We start from the raw sequence: 23,603 nt of genomic DNA on the forward strand, positions 1-23,603 counted from the left end.
GGATGAGGGGTCTAGAGGACAGGGGGATGAGGGGTCTGGAGGACAGGGGGATGAGGGGTCTGCAGGACAGGGGGATGAGGGGTCTGGAGGACAGAGGGATGAGGGGTCTGGAGGACATGGGGGACGAGAGGTCTGGAGGACATGGGGACGAGGGGTCTGGAGGACATGGGGACGAGGGGTCTGGAGGACATGGGGACGAGGGGTCTGGAGGACATGGGGGACGAGGGGTCTGGAGGACATTGGGACGAGGGGTCTGGAGGATATGGGGACGAGGGGTCTGGAGGACAGGGGGGACGAGGGGTCTGGAGGACGGGGGGACGAGGGGTCTGGAGGACGGGGGGACGAGGGGCCTGGAGGACGAGGGGCCTGGAGGACGGGGGGACGAGGGGCCTGGAGGACGAGGGGCCTGGAGGACGGGGGGACGAGGGGCCTGGAGGACAGGGGGGACGAGGGGCCTGGAGGACAGGGGGGACGAGGGGCCTGGAGGACATGGGGATGAGGGGCCTGGAGGACAGGGGGGATGAGGGGTCTGGAGGACAGGGGGGATGAGGGGCCTGGAGGACAGGGGGGATGAGGGGTCTGGAGGACAGGGGGATGAGGGGTCTGGAGGACAGGGGGATGAGGGGTCTGGAGGACAGAGGGGTCTGGAGGACAGAGGGGACGAGGGGTCTGGTGGACAGGGGGACGAGGGGTCTGGAGGACATGGGGACGAGGGGTCTGGAGGACATGGGGACGAGGGGTCTGGAGGACAGGGGGACGAGAGGTCTGGAGGACATGGGGGACGAGGGGTCTGGAGGACATTGGGACGAGGGGTCTGGAGGATATGGGGACGAGGGGTCTGGAGGACAGGGGGGACGAGGGGTCTGGAGGACGGGGGGACGAGGGGTCTGGAGGACGGGGGGACGAGGGGCCTGGAGGACGGGGGGACGAGGGGTCTGGAGGACGGGGGGACGAGGGGCCTGGAGGACGGGGGGACGAGGGGTCTGGAGGACGGGGGGGATGAGGCGGAGCTCTAAGATCACATAACCATCATTTAACATTATGGGCCCTTTGCCGCTCTGTACCCTGTCGGCTTTGTCTGTACTCAGTAAAGTTTTGTAAATGAAAAAAAAAAAGATCTGGTATTGCCGTCTCTTCTCGCGGGTTTTTTAGCTCACCAGGGAGAGATCTCGCGAGACAGTCTATTGTCTTCAGGAGACCTCCGCCGTTCTCGCGAGACATATCCACCGTGTGGAGACGGAGGAGTCGGAGGTGCTGATGGCGACGGCAGTCATGTTGGTGAGTGGGATCCTTGGAGTCCATATGACCGGGGAGCCCGGGTCTGATATGTGTGGGGGCGGGGAGTTCATATGTTATCTGTACAGGCCTCGCCGCACACTTATGGCGCTGACATGGGCTGTAGAGACGTTTATACAGAAGAGATCATGTGGGGGGGGGGAAATGTGTACCTTCATCATCGTCTCTGTACCAGAGGAGCTTACACACTATTATACATTTATATAGCTCTGATGTATACTGCAGCGCTGTACAGAGAACACGGAGCCAGTCACATCAGTCTCTGCACCAGAGGAGCTTACACTCTAATGTCCCCTCCCCCACAGTCACATCAGTCTCTGTACTATAGGAGCTTACACTCTAATGTCCCCTCCCCCACAGTCACATCAGTCTCTGTACTAGAGGAGCTTACACTCTAATGTCCCCTCCCCCACAGTCACGTCAGTCTGCACCAGAGGAGCTTACACTCTAATGTCCCCTCCCCCACAGTCACATCAGTCTCTGTACTAGAGGAGCTTACACTCTAATGTCCCCTCCCCCACAGTCACGTCAGTCTGCACCAGAAGAGCTTACACTCTAATGTCCCCTCCCCCACAGTCACATCAGTCTGCACTAGAAGAGCTTACACTCTAATGTCCCCTCCCCCACGGTCTTATCAGTCTCTGTACCAGAGGAGCTTACACTCTAATGTCCCCTCCCCCACAGTAACATCAGTCTCTGTACCAGAGGAGCTTACACTCTAATGTCCCCTCCCCCACAGTCACATCAGTCTCTGTACCAGAGGAGCTTACACTCTAATGTCCCCTCCCCCACAGTAACATCAGTCTCTGTACCAGAGGAGCTTACACTCTAATGTCCCCTCCCCCACGGTCGCATCAGTCTCTGTACCAGAGGAGCTTACACTCCAATGCCCCCTCCCCCACGGTCCCATCAGTCTCTGTACCAGAGGAGCTTACACTCCAATGCCCCCTCCCCCACAGTCACATGCTATTATTATACATGTATATATCTCTGACATATACCGCAGCGCTGTACAGAGATCTGAGGCTATATACAGTGTATGCTGCTCCCCACTATTATACTCCAGCGATGTGCACAACAGCCGCCTCCCTCTCAGCTCTCTTCACCCTCATTGGCTGAGACACAATCCCAGCCAGAGGGGAAAAGGCAGGGCTGAGCTGTGCTCTGTGTGTCTAAGGACACACACAGCCGGCTTGGAAGTGAACACATGCAAGTGCCTCATAGTGAGGGTGTTATGGGGTCATCCGGCGGAGGAGAGGAGCCAGGAGAGCCGGCGGGGCACCCAAGAAGAGGATCGGGAGGAGAGGAGCCAGGAGAGCCGGCGGGGCACCCAAGAAGAGGATCGGGAGGAGAGGAGCCAGGAGAGCCGGCGGGGCACCCAAGAAGAGGATCGGGAGGAGAGGAGCCAGGAGAGCCGGCGGGGCACCTAAGAAGAGGATCGGGAGGAGAGGAGCCAGGAGAGCCGGCGGGGCACCCAAGAAGAGGAGGATTGGGGCTGCTCTGTGCAAAACCATTACACAGCAGGTAAGTATAGAATGTTTATTATTTAAAAAATAAAAAGTTAGCATTTACAATCGCTTTGAAGCGATTTTAACCATTAGCCGCCCGGCCTATAGCCGTTTGGCGGCGGCAAAAATGTATTGCCTTTCCGGGTGCGCGCCAGTTCGCGTTGTTGCAGAGCTGTCACTGGCCGTGTATCTCGGACACGGCCGATGACAGATTTGAGTACCGGCCCCCCGGTGCCATGTGACCTGCTGTGACCAATCACAGCAGGTCACATGACAGTTCTATACAATGGATGGCTTCATTCATGCCATCCATTGTATACTAGTGCCTAGCTGTGAATGGTCAAAGCAGATCACATGCACATGTCATGTGATTAGCTGTGGCCAAATCACAGCTAAGCACACAAAAAAAAAACCTGAATGAATCGATGTCATTCAGGGAAATGCTTGCTTATAGCAAAGTAATTCTTTGCTATAAGCAAATTGTGTAAAAAAAAATACTGATCACTTCCCCAAAGTAATACAATGTTACTATGGTAACATTGTACTACTTTGGTCATAGTAAATTATGAAAAAATAATCTTAAAAAAAAAAAAAAAAAAAAAATGTAATAAAAAAAAAATATATATATATTTTTTTTTTCATACTGTCACCAGTCAGTGTCCCTGTTCACCGCCATGCCAGTTATATGATGACGCTGTACTGCACTGGTGACAGTATGTAAAAAAAAAAATAGTGAAAATAATTTTTTAAATTTTTTCATTTTCCGAAAAATGATGACAAAACAAATACAACTTCAAAAAACTCGCCATGCCTCTTATGAAGTCCGTCGGACTGTCTACTCTGCAAAAAGGGGTCATTTGGGGGATATCTGTACCGTCCTGACATTTGGGGGTATCTGTACCGTCCTGACATTTGGGGGATATCTTTACCGTCCTGACATTTGGGGGATATCTGTACCGTCCTGACATTTGGGGGACATCTGTACCGTCCTGACATTTGGGGGACATCTGTACCGTCCTGACATTTGGGGGATATCTGTACCGTCCTGACATTTGGGGGATATCTGTACCGTCCTGACATTTGGGGGATATCTGTACCGTCCTGACATTTGGGGGGTATCTGTACCGTCCTGACATTTGGGGGATATCTGTACCGTCCTGACATTTGGGGGATATCTGTACCGTCCTGACATTTGGGGGACATCTGTACCGTCCTGACATTTGGGGGACATCTGTACCGTCCTGACATTTGGGGGACATCTGTACCGTCCTGACATTTGGGGGACATCTGTACCGTCCTGACATTTGGGGGACATCTGTACCGTCCTGACATTTGGGGGACATCTGTACCGTCCTGACATTTGGGGGACATCTGTACCGTCCTGACATTTGGGGGACATCTGTACCGTCCTGACATTTGGGGGACATCTGTACTATTCTGACATTCTTGGACCTCAAGAAATTAGATTGGCTGTCAGTACTTCAGGATTGATCAATATTCAGATCTATACCATAGTTTGTGAACTCTATAACTTTCCTACAAACTAAATAATACATCCTAATTTGGGTTATTTTCACCAAAGACATGGAGCAGAATACATCTCGGCCTAAATTTATGAAGAACAATTATTTATTTGTAAACTTTTATAACAGAAACAAAGAAAAATGTGTTTTTTTTTCAAAATGTTTGGTCTTTTTTTGTTAATTTAGCAAAAAATAAAAACCCCAGCGGTGATTAAATACCACCAAAAGAAAGCTCTAGTTGTGTGAAGAAAATTATAAAATTTTAGTTTGGGTACAATGTTGTATGACCGCGCAATTGTCATTCAAAGTGTGAGAGCGCTGAAACCTGAAATATGGCCTGGGCAGGAAGGGGGTGAAAGTGCCCGGTATTGAAGGGGTTAAATGATTCTTTTTTCTTTCTTTTTTTTTTACATAACAAACATGTCTATACTTACCTGCTCTGTGCAGTGGTGTTGCACAGAGCAGCCTCGATCCTCCTCTTCTCATGTCCCCCGCCTGCGCTACTGGCTCCTCCTTCCGTTTGGGTGTCCCCAGAGCGCACTCCCCAGCTGCTGCTCCATGTGTCCAATCACACACAAAGCTGTGGAGGCTTGGCCTTGGCCCCACATCTTGGTTGTTGTCTCAGCCAATGAGGAGAGGGAGTCCCGGGATAGCCAAGACTCCAGTGCACATCGCTAGATTGAGAGGGGGCTTAGGTGAGTGTTCGGGGGCTGGGGGGGGGGGGGTGCTGCACACAGGTCTTTTACTTTAATGCATGAAGATAAAAAAAAAACCTTGAGCCTTTCCAACCACTTTAAGAATGAGACGACTGATGATTGTTGTAGCCGGTAATAATCTGTGACTGTGCCAGCTTTCAGTGGATTCAGGTGTTCCAATCCCCTCCATATCATGTGATTCAGGTGTTCCAATCCCCTCCATATCATGTGATTCAGGTGTTCCAATCCCCTCCATATCATGTGATTCAGGTGTTCCAATCCCCTCCATATCATGTGATTCTGGTGTTCCAATCCCCTCCATATCATGTGATTCTGGTGTTCCAATCCCCTACCAATCATGTGATTCAGGTGCTCCAATCCCCTCCATGGACACAGGTGTATACAATCAAGCCCCTAGGCATGCAGACGGCTTCTACAAACATTGGTGAAAGAATGGGTCGCTCTCAGGAGCTCAGTGACTCCAAGCGTGGTCCCGTGATAGGTGGCCACCTGGGCAATAAGTCCATCCGTGACATTTCCTGGCTACTAAATATTCCACGCTCAACTGTTAGTGGGATTATAACAAAGTGGAAGCCACTGGGAACAACAGCCACTCAGCCACCAAGTGGTCGGCCACGTCACATGACAGGGCGGGGTCAGCGCATGCTGAAGCGCACAGTGCGCAGAAGTCGCCAACTGTCTGCAGAGTCAATAGCTAAAGACCTCCAAACTTGGTGTGGCCTTCAGATGAGCCCAACAACAGTGCGTAGAGAGCTTCATGGAATGGGTTTCCATGGCCGAGCAGCTGCATCCAAGCCTTCCATCACCAAGTGCAATGCAAAGCGTCGGATGCCGTGGTGTAAAGCACGCCGCCACTGGACTCTAGAGCAGAGGAGACGTGTTCTCTGGACTGACCAATCACACTTCTCTGGTAATCCGATGGACATGTCTGGGTTTGACGGTTGCCAGGAGAACGGTACTTGCCTGACTGCATTGTGCCAAGTGTAAAGTTTGGTGGAGGGGGATTGTGGTGTGGGGTTGTTCCTCAGGGGTTGGGCTTGGCCCCCTAGTTCCTGTGAAGGGAACTCTTAAGGCGACATTTTGGACAATTTCATGCTCCCAACTTTGTGGGAAGAGTTTGGGGATGGCCCCTTCCTGTTCCAACATGACTGCACACCAGTGCACAAAGCAAGGTCCATAAAGACGTGGAGGAGCCAGTTTGGGGTGGAGGAACTTGACTGTCCTGCACAGAGTCCTGACCTCAACCCCATAGAACACCTTTGGGATGAATTAGAGCGCAGACTGCGAGCCAGGCCTCCTCCCCCGACATCAGTGCCTGACCTGACAAATGTGCTTCTGGAAGAATGGTCCAACCTTCCCATAGACACCCTCCTAAACCTTGTGGACGGCCTTCCCAGAAGAGGTGAAGCTGTTATAGCTGCAAAGGGCGGGGCCAACTAATATTGAACCCTACGGACTAAGACTGGGGGGCCATTAAAGGTCATGTGTGTGGAAAGGGCGGGGCCAACTCAATATTGAACCCTACGGACTAAGACTGGGGGGCCATTAAAGGTCATGTGCGTGGGAAGGCCGGCCGACCAATACTTGGGGCAATATAGTGTCTACCGATGCAGCACTACCCTCAGTATTTCGGATAGGTCATGAGGTCTGGATCCATGCTGTCACTGCACTGGGCCCTGATACTAGCAGAGTTTTTAGCTACACTAAATAAAGATGGCGGAGGTCTGCGCCTGCACTGCACAATTGCTGCCGGTAACATGACCCAACCATGCTGGATTTGTCGCGACCCAGAACCGGAGCATTGTGGGGCCAGATTGTTGCAATTGACTAAATTGGCCCTACTGTTTGTCTGCTTCAGTGTGGGGGGACATTAGAGTGTAAGCTCCTCTGGTACAGAGACTGATGGGACTGTGGGGGAGGGGACATTGGAGTGTAAGCTCCTCTGGTACAGAGACTGATGGGACTGTGGGGGAGGGGACATTGGAGTGTAAGCTCCTCTTGTACAGAGACTGATGGGACTGTGGGGGAGGGGACATTAGAGAGTAAGCTCCTCTGGTACAGAGACTGATGGGACTGTGGGGGAGGGGACATTAGAGAGTAAGCTCCTCTGGTACAAAGACTGATGTGACTGTGGGGGAGGGGACATTAGTGTGTAAGCTCCTCTGGTACAAAGACTGATGTGACTGTGGGAAGGGGGGGGGGGGCATTAGAGTGTAAGCTCTTCCGGTACAAAGACTGATGGAACTGTGGGGGAGGGGACATTAGAGAGTAAGCTCCTCTGGTACAGAGACTGATGGGACTGTGGGGGAGGGGACATTAGAGAGTAAGCTCCTCTGGTACAGAGACTGATGGGACTGTGGGGGAGGGGACATTAGAGAGTAAGCTCCTCTGGTACAAAGACTGATGTGACTGTGGGGGAGGGGACATTAGAGTGTAAGCTCCTCTGGTGCAAAGTGATGTGACTGGCTCAGTGTTCTCTGTACAGCGCTGCGGTATATGTCAGAGCTATATAAATGTATAATAATAGTGTGTGACTGTGGGGGAGGGAGCATTAGAGTGTAAGCTCCTCTGGCACAGAGACTGATGGGACTGTGGGGGAGGGGACATTAGAGAGTAAGCTCCTCTGGTACAAAGACTGATGTGACTGTGGGAAGGGGGGGGGGGGCATTAGAGTGTAAGCTCCTCCGGTACAAAGACTGATGGAACTGTGGGGGAGGGGACATTAGAGTGTAAGCTCCTCTGGTACAGAGACTGATGTGACTGTGGGGGAGGGGACATTAGTGTGTAAGCTCCTCTGGTACAGAGACTGATGGGACTGTGGGGGAGGGGACATTAGTGTGTAAGCTCCTCTGGTACAGAGACTGATGGGACTGTGGGGGAGGGGACATTAGAGTGTAAGCTCCTCTGGTACAGAGACTGATGGGACTGGCTCAGTGGTCTCTGTACAGCACTCTGGGGGGGGTACAGGGACTGATATTACTGGTTCTCTGCACAGCACTGTGGAATATACAGTCCAGTGTATATGACATGATATAGATATCTAGTGCTCTGCTTTTCATGCAATCTGTGTATTTTCCCTTTTACCCATTTCAGCCCCAAGCCATTTCTGGCACTTTTTGTTGACGTGTTAATTATTATTATTACACAGGATTTATATAGCGCCAACAGTCTGCGCAGCTCTTTACAAAATGAAAATCAGTATTTATGGCTAGAAAATGTCTTAAAACCCCCAAACATCCACTTTTTTTTTTTTAAAAGCAGAAGCCCTAAAGAATAATTGAAGGTTTTTGCATTTTTTTTGTGTCACCCAGCATCTGCACAGCGGTTTTTCAAATGCAATTTTTGGGGAAAATTACACTTTCTTTGCATCTTAGTGCAAAAAAAAAAAAACATGCCCACTTTTTTTGTAAACTATAAAGGATGATGATGCCGAGTAAATAGATACCAAACATGTCAGGCTTTAAAATTGCGCACGCTCATGCAACAGGGAACAATACCATAAATTTTACTATTCATAGGTGATGCTTTAACCAGCTCCCGTCCGGCCCATGTATATAAACGGCCGGACGGTGGCAGTACAGGGGCGGGTGGCCGTTTATAAATGTCCTCCCCGCACCCTGCTTGTGCGTGCTCCCTGGGAGCGCGCAGCACCGCGATCCGGTGTCCTCCGGACACAGTGGAACACCGATCGTTGGACGGAACCTCTATGTGAGGTTCCGATCCTGTGATCACTGTTTGGCCAATCAATGATCACATGCAGAGTAGTAAGCAAGATGTCACTTTTGACATCATTGCTTACTACGTGTGAAATCTGTGAGTGATCAGAGATCACATGGTACAGGGCTATTCACAACAGCCCTGTACCATGTGACAAGCTGTGACCAATCACAGCTTACACTGTAGTTCTCAGTGGCTGCAAGAATGTACTGTACTGCCAGGTGGAAGTGCTAACCATTTAGCCACGGTGCTGCCCAGCCATTTAGCCACGGTGCTGCCCAGCCATTTAGCCACGGTGCTGCCCAGCCATTTAGCCACGGTGCTGCCCAGCCATTTAGCCACGGTGCTGCCCAGCCATTTAGCCACGGTGCTGCCCAGCCATTTAGCCACGGTGCTGCCCCGCCATTTAGCCACGGTGCTGCCCAGCCATTTAGCCACGGTGCTGTCACTGATCCTTATGCCCAGCTGCTGGGATCGTTGAATGGGTTCTCAGGTAACCACCAAGCAGCGGCGAGGGGCGGGGTTATTTTCAGCACCTGTATCGGTGCTTATTTTCATATCGGCTAAAGGCCGATGGGGGTGTTTTCAACCAAAACGTTTCGGCCACCAAAATTCTGGTGCATCGCTTAAAAAAAAAAAAAAAAAAAAAGATTTGCATTGCTCCGCCTACTGTTCTGAAATGAGACGTAATCTGATTTTTGGGATTTTAGCTGGAATGGGATATGGGAATATCTTTTCTTTTTAGAAGGCTTCGCTGTGCTCCTCTGGTGTGTACAGATCAACAAACGTCTGTCTTGTGGTGGTGGTGGCGGGTGGACGTCTGCTGGAACAGAACACTCTGATTGTAGCAAGCAATGTCATAGTTTTGCCAGCACATTCCCAGCAAGTAATAGGTTGCAGCTTGTGGTTTGGTCCATGTGCTGCTGGTATTGTGGGGAGTGCTGAGAAACTAAACAAGAAGCCTGATAATTGGGTCAGCCTGCTCACTTGGAATGTAGCCCCCCCTGCTGGTGTTTTATAGCATTGCCACTGAGGACTTGCAAGCAGGTGTTGCCTGGATCTGAGCTCCGACGTTCTGCAGACGCTCGTTTTGGTGCAGGTTTGCATGACTGACATGCGTGAAAAATAACATCGGTCAGCCCTGGTTCACACTACATATGCATTCACCACTGCGCGCGAGCGTGGGGGGGACGGGGGCACTTTAAAGTGGAGTTCCATTGAAAATCGAAAAAAATAAGTCAGCAGCTACAAAAACTGTAGCTGCAGACTCTTAAAAAAAAAAATGGACACTTACCTGTCCCTTGATCCCACGGTGTCGTCCTCGCAGCCCGTTTCACCAGCCGCCCTGCGTTCCTGGTTCCGGCATCTTCAGTGTGGGCACCCGGCTGTGACAGCTTTCGGCTTCACAGCCAGGTGTCCACTGCACATGTGCGAGTAGCGCTGTGCTTTGTGAATGGTACCGTAGTCTTCGTTTTTTTACGTGTATTTGCGTTTTAAATCTGCCTAGCAACAAGAAAAATAAAAAAAAAAACCGCTTGCGGCTTCGGGATATTAAAGCGGAGTTCCAGCTGAAAAGAAAAAAAAATAAAAGTCAGCAGCTACAAAAACTGTAGCTGCTGACTTTTAAAATACAGACACTTCACCGGCCGTCTTCTCTCCCCGGTACCGGCATATTCAGTGTGGGCACCTGGCTGTGACGGCTTGCAGCTTCACAGGTGCCCACTGAGCATGTGCGAGAAGCGATGCGATTTGTGAATAGCCTTGTCTTCTGGGACCTGTCACATGTCCCAGAAGGCTATGGAGAGGGGGGGTGGACACAACTTCTGCTTACGATCGCCTAGGCAATGGGAGTGAGCACCTGTCAAATTCGGGTACCCACTTCCATCATCCTCCCGACCCCCATCCCCCCTTGCTCCCCAAAAGATCCGGTCCTTTACCCCTTGGTGGCTCCGGTGCCTCCTGGCCCTTTAAGGGTTTCAGAAGGCGGGGTTTAGGGTTATGTGACCGCCGTGACACGCCTTCACATGATCAGGAAAGGTCCCGATCGAAAGAGGAGATCCGGGACCTTTTCGTGAGTACCGGTGTGCACTCTCTGCATGTTGTTTTTTTTTTTTTTTTTTTTTTTTTTTTTTTTTTAAAAGAACGCAAATGTGTAGGCCCAGACACCTGGAGGCCTCATATTTGCGTTGGGCTGGTGCCAAGAGGTTAATCCATTTTTTAAATTGCTTTTTTTTTTTTTTTTTTTTTTTTTTTTTTTTTTTACACCGTCTCTATTTTTAAGATTTCTTTTTTTTTTTTTTTTCCTTTTACTCCTATCACAAGGAATGCAAACATCCACTGTGATAGAAATAAGCAGTAACAGGTCCTCTTTATGGAGAAATGTGGGGTCAATAAGACCCCACATCTCTCCCCTACAATGTAAAGCATTGGATCAAAAAGAGCATTGATCCAGTGCTTTTAAAAGAGAAGAAAAAAAAAAAAAAGCCGGAACAGGATGTGACATCGCTCCAGTCCTCCAAGGGCATAGAGATGAGTGGTGGCCATCTTTCCTTCACTCATCTCTATGCCCAGTGCCGGGATCGATGGTTTCTAAGGTAAGGCTGAGAACTACCGGGCAGGCAGCGGTGAGGGGCGGGGTTCTTTCAACACCTGTATCGGTGCTTTTTTTCAAAGGGGTGTTTTCAGCCGAAACGTTTTGGCCAACGAAAAAAAAAAAATGGCCTTGTTTACATGGCGCTGGAACTGGAAGTGCTGTTATGGCGTTGCTTCGGTCCTCCAAGGGCATAGAGTTGAGTGGAGGCCATCTTTCCTTCAATGATCTCTATGCCCAGTGCGGGATTGTTGGATGGTTTCTCAGGTAAAGCTGGGTGGCAGGGGGCGGGGTTATTTTCAGCACCTGTATCGGTGCCTGTTTTCATATCGGCCGATAGGGGTGTTTTCGGCTGAAACATTTTGGCCACCGAAATTTCGGTGCATCCCTACACAGCACAGTGGATAAATGGTTAGCACTTCTGCCTGGCAATACTCGGGTCGTTGGTTCGAATCCCAACCATGGCACCTCCTGCCTGGAGTTTGCATGTTCTCCCTGTTCCTTTTTGGGATACCTCCAGGTACTCCGGTTTCCTCCCACACTCCAGAGACATGCTGGGAGGTGAATTGGCTCCTGTCTAAATTGTCCCTAGTATGTGTATGTATGAATGTGAGTTAGTGACCTTAGATCAGTGGTTCTCAACCTGTGGGTCGCGACCCCTTTGGGGGTCGAACGACCCTTTCACAGGGGTCCCCTAAGACCATCAGAAAACACATATTTCCAATGTGTAAAGAGCAGCTACTGTGTAGAAAGCAGCTGCTGTGTTGAAAGCAGCTACTCTGTTAAAAGCAGCTACTGTGTTGAAAGCAGCAGTATTGGAGGTAAAACGACACTCATGAATTATAATTACTGGGTAAATAATTTTATGGTTGGGGGTCACCACAACATGAGGAACTGTATTAAAGGGTCACGGCATTAGGAAGGTTGAGAACCACTGCCTTAGATTGTACGCTCTTCGGGGGCGGGGACTGATGTGAATGTACAATATACATGTAAAGCGCTGCGTACATTGACGGTGCTAATAATGCAGGAGTTGTAAAACATCAACAGTAGTGGTGCACAGAAATGGAAAGTTCAAAATGCACTTGGCCGAAAACCGAATTCGAAATGCAAAGTTTTTAAAAATTAATATATATTTTTTGGGAAAAAATACACGGATTAAAAAAAACAAAAAAAAACCAATATATACCCCAATTGTTTTGCAAAATATGAATGCGGATGTTAGGGCGAGTAAATAGATATCCGACATGTCACGCTTTAAAATTGCGCACGCTCGTGGGATGGCGTAAAACTGCAGAACTTAAAAATCTCCATGGGTGATGCTTTAAAAATGTCTACAGGTTAGCAGTGTAAGGTTACAGAGGAGGTCTAGTGTGAGAATTATTGCTCTTGCTCTGACGTTCGTGGCGATACCTCACGTGTGCGGTTTGAACACCGTTTACATATGTGGGCGTAGCCTATGTATGCGTTCACCACTACGTGCGAGCACGGGGGGGGGGGGGGGATTGAGCACTTTAAACTTTTTTTTTTTTTTTTACAGACTAGGGAGTGTCATAAGAGGTAAGGACAAATGTAGGAGCTTGAAGGGTGGCGCCTCCCGCTGGCGCCCGTGCAGAGGCGCCTCCCGCTGGCGCCCGGGCAGAGGCGCCTCCCGCGGGCGCCCGGGCAGAGGCGCCTCCCGCTGGCGCCCGGGCAGAGGCGCCTCCCGCTGGCGCCCGGGCAGAGGCGCCTCCCGCGGGCCGTCCGTGCAGAGGCGCCTCCCGCGGGCCGTCCGTGCAGAGGCGCCTCCCGCGGGCCGTCCGTGCAGAGGCGCCTCCCGCGGGCCGTCCGTGCAGAGGCGCCTCCCGCGGGCCGTCCGTGCAGAGGCGCCTCCCGCGGGCCGTCCGTGCAGAGGCGCCTCCCGCGGGCCGTCCGTGCAGAGGCGCCTCCCGCGGGCCGTCCGTGCAGAGGCGCCTCCCGCGGGCCGTCCGTGCAGAGGCGCCTCCCGCGGGCCGTCCGTGCAGAGGCGCCTCCCGCGGGCCGTCCGTGCAGAGGCGCCTCCCGCGGGCCGTCCGTGCAGAGGCGCCTCCCGCGGGCCGTCCGTGCAGAGGCGCCTCCCGCGGGCCGTCCGTGCAGAGGCGCCTCCCGCGGGCCGTCCGTGCAGAGGCGCCTCCCGCGGGCCGTCCGTGCAGAGGCGCCTCCCGCGGGCCGTCCGTGCAGAGGCGCCTCCCGCGGGCCGTCCGTGCAGAGGCGCCTCCCGCGGGCCGTCCGTGCAGAGGCGCCTGTCAATGGCAATCCTATGTGAACACTTCTCTCTGCATGGCACTCTATCACGTATGAGTCTGGATTGCACCGCTATACACTCACACAGGACCCTTTTTGTAAAGGCCCTCAAAACCCAATGCATGTGCATCGCATCTGTGTGAACCACCTCAATAGGAACACATAATATGTAGCCAGTCGTGTGATCTGTGGGTTTGAAACCGCATCCAGACTCGCATATCTGTGAACCAGGGCGGCTCCATTCACCCCCGGGCATTTTGAGATTGCGGCAGAATCGCTGTGAACGGATAACGCAGGTGTAGGTGCCATTATTTTCAATGGCACCTAGAACGTGGTGCAGCTTTGCCGATATCGTCATGTGGCAAATCGCATTGCGTGATGCTTTGCCTTGCCCCGGGCACTGCCAATGCATGCGACGCTGGAAAACTGGCTTTTAAAGCGGAGTTCCACTCACACTGTCAAAAAATAAGTCAGCAGCTACAAAAGACACAAACTCACCTGTCCCTTGGTCCCGCGGTGTGATCCCCGCAGCCCGTTTTACCGGCCGTCTTCTCTCCCCGGGGCCAGCATGCGTCTTCACAGCCGGGTGCCCACTGCGCATGCGTGAGAAGCGCTGCGCTTCCTGAATGATCCGGCAGTCTTCTGGGACTGTCACGTGTCCCAAAAGACTACGGGGAGGGAGCGAGGACACCTTCCACTTCAATCGCCTAGGCCGGGTGTCGGCAACCCGTGGCTCCAGAGCCGCATGCGGCTCTTTTTCACCTTGGCTGCGGCTCCGGAGCACACTGCCCACCAGGTGACAGGCAATAGGGCAGCAATGGGCAAACTACGGCCCGGCGGACCTTTTAATCCGGCCCGCGGAGCTAGGCTCCCGCTAGGCTCCTCTCACAGTCCGCCCTGAAGACCGGTGTAGCATGAAAATCTGTCTCCTATGAGGATCTGTCCCCCTCGACGTATCTGCGCATGTGCCGGAGATCGCCGATCGGCTGCTAATGCCTGAAACTGGCACATGCGCAGATACGTCGAGGGGGACAGATCCTCATAGGAGACAGATTTTCATGCTACACCGGAACGGCGCGGGAACACGGCGAGAGGAACGTGCGGAGCAAAGGTAAGTGAATTGACACAGGGGGGACTTAATATGGGGAATGAATTACTATAGGGGGGATGAATTACTATGGGGGATGAATTACTATATGGGGGATGAATTACTATATGGGGGATGAATTACTATATGGGGGATGAACTACTATATGGGGGATGAACTACTATATGGGGGATGAATTACTATGGGGGATGAATTACTATATGGGGGATGAATTACTATATGGGGGATGAATTACTATATGGGGGATGAATTACTATATGGGGGATGAATTACTATGGGGGATGAATTACTATATGGGGGATGTATTTTCAGTTTTAAAAATGTGGCTCTCAAAATAAATTTCAATCGTGGTTTTGGCGAGATTTGGCTCAGTTGAAAACAAAGGTTGCCCACCACTGGCCTAGGCGATGGGAGCAGAAGTGGGAGCGGGTACCTATCAAATTCGGTACCCGCTCCCCCGCCCCCCAAAGGGACCAGTCTTTAAAGCGGAACTTCCCCTTTTGGGTGGAGCTCCGCTTTAACTTGTTTAGCTGGCTCCTAGATTCAAAGCAAATTTGTCAAGCCCTGCTTTAAAAAGTTTTTTTTTTTTCTTTGGAAGCTTTTCTATTCTTTTCCAGTTTATTGTATTGTTTTCAGGTAGAGCTGTCTGTGTGTGGCCTGTAGCGCCCCCCTTAGACTCTCCCCTGTTCAGTCGGCCAGGTCAGGAAGCAGTTTGTTTTGGCAGCTCCGAACGTCCATGAAGAATCCTTCCCCCCCCTCCCCCCTTCTGTGTGCACAGGTTATGTTGAGGTGGGAAGTTTGATAAAAAACGTTTTGCTGTGACCATGTCGCTGGTCATAAGAAGCATGGCTTCAGCTTCAGTCCTGGGGGGGGGGATGCTTTAAGTGCGGCCCATCGCTTGGGCTGGCTCAATAATCCGAACCCATTTCCTATTTGTTTTTACCCTCCTTGCTTGGCAGCAGCACTGTCTGGAATCTGGAAATGTTACGCTTCTGTTTCTGTCCTCAGGGTGTTGACTCCATCAAGCTAGAAAATGGCCAGAGCACGTCATCTAAGCTGGGTCTCCCCCCTCTCACCCCGGAGCAGCAGGAGGCCTTACAGAAGGTGAGCAATGATGTGACCTAACACCCTGCCATTGTGAGCCTGTCTGGGGCACATGTGCTGTCATTAAAGGGCAGTGCATGCCGATAGTCTCGAATTGCTGTGTGTATGGGTTATTGTCACATGTTACTTTTGTGAAAGTCGGGATGATGATGATGTTTGAGCTTTTTAAGAGGGCAGGAGATCCCACTGTCAATGTAAGCCCATCGTAGAGGCAGGCATGGATGATCTACTTCTAATAATGCTGGTTTCCTGGCCGTTTTACGCTGACCCGGTGGATTCAGTACCTTGAGTCCCTGACCTGGTATAAGTGTGCGAAGCAAAAAAAAAATCAGCTTACTGTTTTCGGGTCAGTGACTTGGAAGTATTGAACCGAGAGTGTCATCGGGACAGCCAGGCAACAGTCAAGGGCAGGTAAGCAATGACAGCTTGCATGTTTGTCTCATGATAGACTTTCTTTATAGCAAAACTGTAGAAAAATAAAGCCGTTTTCTAGTTATGTTTCTATGAAGGAGTGACTACATGTGTTTTTAAATGCCCAGAATCTGTCGGATTTCTTTGGTCTCACTACACTATACAAGTCAGGTTGGGAATATTGAGGCACTGTGAACCGGCCAGGCTTCACTGAATAGCACAGTGCTGGCTGTCAGCTATGTTTTACGCACTGTTGGTTGGTGATGGTGATTGAATGAGTTTAAGTATTGTGGGCTGGTGACGGTAATAAGAGGTGTTTAGGTGCTGTGGGCTGGTGATGGTGGTGAGGTTGGTTTAGACGTTGTGGGCTGGTGATGGTGGTGAGGTTGGTTTAGACGTTGTGGGCTGGTGATGGTGGTGAGGTTGGTTTAGACGTTGTGGGCTGGTGATGGAGGTGAGCTTGGTTTAGGTGCTGTGGGCTGGTGATGAGGTTGGTTTAGATGTTGTGGGCTGGTGATGGTGGTGAGGTTGGTTTAGATGTTGTGGGCTGGTGATGGTGGTGAGGTTGGTTTAGATGTTGTGGGCTGGTGATGGTGGTGAGGTTGGTTTAGACGTTGTGGGCTGGTGATGGAGGTGAGGTTGGTTTAGGTGCTGTGGGCTGGTGATGAGGTTGGTTTAGATGTTGTGGGCTGGTGATGGTGGTGAGGTTGGTGTAGATGTTGTGGGCTGGTGATGGTGGTGAGGTTGGTTTAGATGTTGTGGGCTGGTGATGGTGGTGAGGTTGGTTTAGATGTTGTGGGCTGGTGATGGTGGTGAGGTTGGTTGAGGTGCTGTGGGCTGGTGAAGGTGGTGAGGTTGGTTTAGGTGTTGTGGGCTGGTGATGGAGGTGAAGTTGGTTTAGACACCGTGGGTTGGTGATGGTGGTGAGGTTGGTTTAGGTGTTGTGGGCTGGCGGTGGTGGTGAGGTTGGTTTAGGTGCTGTGGGCTGGCGATGGTGGTGAAGTTGGTTGAGGCGCTGTGGGCTGACTATGGTGGTGAGGTTGGTGTAGGCATTGTGGGCTGGTGAGGTTGGTGTAGACATTGTGGGCTGGTGAGGTTGGTTTAGGTGTTGTGGGCTGGTGATGGTGGTAAGGTTGGTTTAGGTGTTGTGGGCTGGTGATGGTGGTAAGGTTGGTTTAGGTGTTGTGGGCTGGCGATGGTGAGATTGGTTTAGGTGTTGTGGGCTGGTGATGGTGGTAAGGTTGGTTTAGGTATTGTGGGCTGGTGATGGTGGTGAGGTTGGTTTAGGTGCTGTGGGCTGGTGAAGGTGGTGAGGTTGGTTTAGGTGTTGTGGGCTGGCGAAGGTGGTGAGGTTGGTTTAGGTGTTGTGGGCTGGTGGTGGTGGTGGTGGTGAGGTTGCTTTAGGCATTGTGGGCTGGCGATGGTGGTGAGGTTGGTTGAGGCGCTGTGGGCTGGCGATGGTGAGATTGGTTGAGGAGCTGTGGGCTGGTGAAGGTGGTGAGATTGGTTGAGGAGCTGTGGGCTGGTGAAGGTGGTGAGGTTGGTTTAGGTGTTGTGGGCTGGCGAAGGTGGTGAGGTTGGTTTTAGGTTTTGTGAGCTGGCGAAGGTGGTGAGGTTGGTTGACGCGCTGTGGGCTGGCGATGGTGTTGAGGTTGGTTGAGGTGCTGTGGGCTGTCTATGGTGAGATTGGTTGAGGCGCTGTGGGCCGGCGATGGTGGTGAGGTTGGTTGAGGCGCTGTAGACTGGAGAGGGTGGTTGAGGTTGGTCTAGGCGTTGTGGACTGGCGAGGGTGGTGAGGTTGGTCTAGGCGTTGTGGGCTGGCGCTGGTGGTGAGGGTGGTTGAGGCGCTGTGGGCTGGCGAGGGTGGTGAGGTTGGTTTAGGCGTTGTGGACTGGCGAGGGTGGTGAGGTTGGTCTAGGCGCTGTGGGCTGGCGAGGGTGGTGAGGTTGGTTTAGGCATTGTGGACTGGCGAGGGTGGTGAGGTTGGTCTAGGCGTTGTGGGCTGGCGATGGTGATAAGGGTGGTTGAGGCGCTGTGGGCTGGCGAGGGTGGTGAGGTTGGTTTAGGCGTTGTGGACTGGCGAGGGTGGTGAGGTTGGTCTAGGCGTTGTGGACTGGCGAAGGTGGTGAGGTTGGTTTTAGGTTTTGTGAGCTGGCAAAGGTGGTGAGGTTGGTTTTAGGTTTTGTGAGCTGGCAAAGGTGGTGAGGTTGGTTGAGGTACTGTGGGCTGGCGGTGGTGGTGAGATTGGTTGAGGTGCTGTGGGCTGGCGGTGGTGGTGAGATTGGTTGAGGTGCTGTGGGCTGGTGATGGTGGTGAGGTTGGTTTAGGTGTTGTGGACTGGCGAGGGTGGTGAGGTTGGTCTAGGCGTTGTGGACTGGCGAGGGTGGTTAGGTTGGTCTAGGCGTTGTGGACTGGCGAGGGTGGTGAGGTTGGTTTTAGGTTTTGTGAGCTGGCAAAGGTGGTGAGGTTGGTTGAGGTGCTGTGGGCTGGCGGTGGTGGTGATATTGGTTGAGGTGCTGTGGGCTGGCGGTGGTGGTGAGGTTGGTCTAGGCGTTGTGGACTGGCGAGGGTGGTGAGGTTGGTTTAGGCGTTGTGGACTGGCGAAGGTGGTGAGGTTGGTTTTAGGTTTTGTGAGCTGGCAAAGGTGGTGAGGTTGGTTTTAGGTTTTGTGAGCTGGCAAAGGTGGTGAGGTTGGTTGAGGTGCTGTGGGCTGGCGGTGGTGGTGAGATTGGTTGAGGTGCTGTGGGCTGGCGGTGGTGGTGAGATTGGTTGAGGTGCTGTGGGCTGGTGATGGTGGTGAGGTTGGTTTAGGTGTTGTGGGCTGGCGAAGGTGGTGAGGTTGGTTTTAGGTTTTGTGAGCTGGCGGTGGTGGTGAGGTTGGTTTTAGGTTTTGTGAGCTGGCGAAGGTGGTGAGGTTGGTTGACGCGCTGTGGGCTGGCGATGGTGAGATTGGTTGAGGCGCTGTGGGCCGGCGATGGTGAGATTGGTTGAGGCGCTGTGGGCCGGCGATGGTGAGATTGGTTGAGGCGCTGTGGGCCGGCGATGGTGGTGAAGTTGATTGAGGAGCTGTGGACCGGCGAGGGTGGTGAGGTTGGTCTAGGCGTTGTGGGCTGGCGATGGTGGTGAGGGTGGTTGAGGCGCTGTGGGCTGGTGAGGGTGGTGAGGTTGGTCTAGGCGTTGTGGGCTGGCGAGGGTGGTGAGGGTGGTTGAGGCGCTGTGGGCTGGCGATGGTGGTGAGGTTGGTCTAGGCGTTGTGGACTGGCGAGGGTGGTGAGGTTGGTTTAGGCGTTGTGGGCTGGCGATGGTGGCGAGGGTGGCTGAGGCACTGTGGGCCAGCGATGGTGGTGAGGGTGGTTGAGGCGCTGTGGACCGGCGAGGGTGGTGAGGTTGGTCTAGGCGTTGTGGGCTGGCGATGGTGGTGAGGGTGGTTGAGGCGCTGTGGGCTGGTGAGGGTGGTTGAGGCGCTGTGGGCTGGCGAGGGTGGTGAGGTTGGTTTAGGCGTTGTGGACTGGCGAGGGTGGTGAGGGTGGTTGAGGCGCTGTGGGCTGGCGATGGTGGTGAGGTTGGTCTAGGCGTTGTGGACTGGCGAGGGTGGTGAGGTTGGTTTAGGCGTTGTGGGCTGGCGATGGTGGTGAGGGTGGTTGAGGCGCTGTGGGCCGGCAATGGAGAACACTTAGGCACATGGGGGTAACCTTGCCAATGTGATGGTTTATTTATCCTTCACTAAGGCAGCCCATAGATTTTGCAGTTTTCTTTCCTTCCACGATGGGTGGAAAGAAAGAAGATTGCTCATTTCCCCATCAACTCTGACTCTGTTGGTGGGGGAATCCCTCCCGCAGCCCTAATGTGTTCTGCCAGCGGGGAGTTCAGGGCGCCTTCCCTGCCGACAGAACACAATGATTAGTATTGCTGGCTATAGTCGGTGACACTAATCGTTTGGGGGAAAAACTCAACAGGCTGGTTGTACACAAGTCGATCAATGGATCAACTTGTGTACAACCAGGGTTGCCCATACATGCATCGAATTTCGATCCATGTATGGCCGACTTTAGTAGACAGCAGAGGGGATAGGTTGCAGACATAAAAGGCAAGAGAATTGGTTTAGGTGTACCTGCAGGCACCTAGCTACCTTCAGCAGCGTGCAATCCCTCCAAAGCTCCGTCACTTGCTTGTTATTTCAAAGGCTTTGAAGACCAAAGGGTCCTGTGATTTGGGTGTGGCAGCGGGGGCTTCCATCCTGCTGAAGGTATGTGCATGCACCTCTTGGTGATTGCACTTTATATTTGTTAACAGTTTAGGCGTTTTTGTTTTTTTTTGTTTTTTTACAGAGTCACTATAAATATTGGTGGCACCCTCCAGCTATACAATGTGGCAGGTTTGTGTGAATCCTGAGAATGGTTGGACACAATTACACATATATATGTAGTTAACTGTTTAGCTTGGAGCTCCTTTATTCAATGGTAGTCTGAAAAACATTTCTATCTTCCAGACCTTTTGATCTCTAGTCTTGCTGTGAGCAATAAACACCAGACAGCTATGTACACTGAATGTTCATTTTCACATTGCTGCTGTCAGAACGTATACAGTGATGGGTATTGATTAGGTATAGGAGTTAAGGGATCACTCCACCCAGTGGTAAGTGGGGTCGGGTGGGATGATTTCATGTCTTCACTCTTTATCGCCTGGGCACTTCATGGAATCTCCCACTGTAGTTCTTGGCTCTTTCCACCCACATTGGACAGTTGTTAGCTGTGTGTATAACTGATATAAATGTATACAGAGTGTGTGTATGTTTATATTGCATTGTTCTCCCTAGAGCTTTTTAGCTGGGCAGGTGCAGAGGAAGGAGAGGCCTCCTGCCTTGGGCACTGTGGTCTGTGTAGGAGGGTCTCAGCTGGGATGTGAGCTTCTCCAATTGATAGCGGCTCCTGCTACGCAGGACAGGACTGGTTGTGTGGCCTCCTGCCTTGGGCACTGTGGTCTGTGTAGGAGGGTCTCTGCTGGGATGTGAGCTTCTCCTATTGATAGCGGCTCCTGCCACGCAGGACTGGACTGGTTGCGTGGCCTGCCACGCAGGACTGGACTGGTTGCGTGGCCTGCCACGCAGGACTGGACTGGTTGCGTGGCCTGCCACGCAGGACTGGACTGGTTGCGTGGCCTGCCACGCAGGACTGGACTGGTTGCGTGGCCTGCCACGCAGGACTGGACTGGTTGCGTGGCCTGCCACGCAGGACTGGACTGGTTGCGTGGCCTGCCACGCAGGACTGGACTGGTTGCGTGGCCTCCTGCCTTGGGCATTGTGGTCTGTGTAGGAGGGGCTCAGCTGGGATGTGAGCTTCTCCTATTGATAGCGGCTCCTGCTACGAAGGACAGGACTGGTTGCGTGGCCTGCTACCCAGGACAGGACTGGTTGCGTGGCCTGCTGCCCAGGAGAGGACTGGTTGCGTGGCCTGCCGCGCAGGACAGGACTGGTTGCGTGGCCTGCCGCGCAGGACAGGACTGGTTGCGTGGCCTGCCGCGCAGGACAGGACTGGTTGCGTGGCCTGCCGCGCAGGACAGGACTGGTTGCGTGGCCTGCCGCGCAGGACAGGACTGGTTGCGTGGCCTGCCGCGCAGGACAGGACTGGTTGCGTGGCCTGCCGCGCAGGACAGGACTGGTTGCGTGGCCTGCCGCGCAGGACTGGACTGGTTGCGTGGCCTGCCGCGCAGGACTGGACTGGTTGCGTGGCCTGCCGCGCAGGACTGGACTGGTTGCGTGGCCTGCCGCGCAGGACTGGACTGGTTGCGTGGCCTGCCGCGCAGGACTGGACTGGTTGCGTGGCCTGCCGCGCAGGACTGGACTGGTTGCGTGGCCTGCCGCGCAGGACTGGACTGGTTGCGTGGCCTGCCGCGCAGGACTGGACTGGTTGCGTGGCCTGCCGCGCAGGACTGGACTGGTTGCGTGGCCTGCCGCGCAGGACTGGACTGGTTGCGTGGCCTGCCGCGCAGGACTGGACTGGTTGCGTGGCCTGCCGCGCAGGACTGGACTGGTTGCGTGGCCTGCCGCGCAGGACTGGACTGGTTGCGTGGCCTGCCGCGCAGGACTGGACTGGTTGCGTGGCCTGCCGCGCAGGACTGGACTGGTTGCGTGGCCTGCCGCGCAGGACTGGACTGGTTGCGTGGCCTGCCGCGCAGGACTGGACTGGTTGCGTGGCCTGCCGCGCAGGACAGGACTGGCTGCATCACAAACAGTGGAGCCCTGCAGATTACAATAGAAGACCAGCTCTCCTTGTGCAGTCTGTAAGGCTTGGCTGGCAGTATGACAGGTTGTTTTTCGGGAACGCTGACTGCTGCTCCTATATGAATGAAGCTTGCAAACAGGTTGCAGTCTTGATTCATAAATGCCAATTTCAATTAAAGTGGAGTTATAAAAAAAAATGTTTCTGGCAACTCCACATGCATGTCAGCAAGCACGGTCTATTGCATCTTTGAAGGGGGTTGACCTCGTAGTATATTCATCAGGGGACCTTGTCCTGTTATTTGTAGCAGAATAATGAACTCTGGCAGCCATTCTGGGGGAGCCTGTGCCCCTTTTTTTTTTTTTTTTTTTTTTTTTATATAAATCACCTCCTTTTGGCCACCCAGCTACCTTCACCCCACCCGGCTGAAACCAATTCTGGGGAGAACAGTGTGTGTATGTATGGTGTTTGTGAAATCTCTCATGATTCAGAAACAAAGGAAACCTGGCGCCATGACGGGTAAGCACATGTACGCTGTATCCACAGAGGTGGCGGCTGACTCCGGAGTTGTACATGAAATCATGATTCTTCCCAGCAGTTGGATGCTGCTGTGTTTTTGGCCCAATTGTGATGCTGTGTGTGACCGGGGGGGGGGGGGGGGGGGGCGGTATTGTGCATGGTGTGCTGTGGACGGCTCTGGTTTGTGTGTTTTTTATTTTTTGTTATTGTTTTGTTTTTTTGTTTTTTTTTTGTTTTTTTTCCTGTGATAGTTGGGTATATTCTCACCTGTTTTAGACATCCATATCAGAAGCTGGTTAGTTCTTTGTCACTGAAGCTGCTACACAAGCAGACCCTCCTGGGCTTCTCCCGCTTCTATTTTATAGGGGTCCCCCAATGCTGGATGAACACCGTGAGTGAGAAAGGTAACCAGGCTTTGGAGGTGGCTGCTCCTCCTGGCCCAAGTCATAGCGAGGTAAGGTGGGGGCCCCTGTAGAGCAGAGGGTCCCTTCAGAGTGCCAACCTAGGCCGAAGCAATTGCTGTGTGATGTGGAAGTAGATGGGCTGGCGGAGGCCCCCCTTTATCTGTCTGCTCCAAGTTTTTCTTTGAAGACGGTGAGAAAGCTGTGCTTTGTGGTAGGATCTCCTTCCC

The 23,603-nt window shown here is 52.7% G+C and overlaps 1 protein-coding gene across 2 annotated transcripts in view; it reads left to right on the forward strand.

Moving 5' to 3' along the window:
• The first annotated feature begins 1,167 nt into the window (after positions 1-1,167).
• Positions 1,168-23,603, forward strand: part of PUF60 (poly(U) binding splicing factor 60) — a 76,112-nt gene continuing 53,676 nt past the window's right edge. For both annotated transcript variants that reach the window (XM_089662729.1, XM_089662731.1), the window contains exons 1-2: positions 1,168-1,278; positions 15,729-15,824. In XM_089662729.1, coding sequence (XP_089518855.1) covers positions 1,258-1,278; positions 15,729-15,824 — 117 coding nt within the window. In that variant the 5' untranslated portion in view covers positions 1,168-1,257. The remainder of the gene's footprint in view (positions 1,279-15,728; positions 15,825-23,603) is intronic.

This window comes from Staurois parvus, unplaced genomic scaffold (genome assembly GCF_062004578.1).
Source record: "Staurois parvus isolate SC_StPar_1 unplaced genomic scaffold, SC_StPar_1.0 ptg001528l, whole genome shotgun sequence".
Lineage (NCBI taxonomy): Eukaryota > Metazoa > Chordata > Amphibia > Anura > Ranidae > Staurois > Staurois parvus.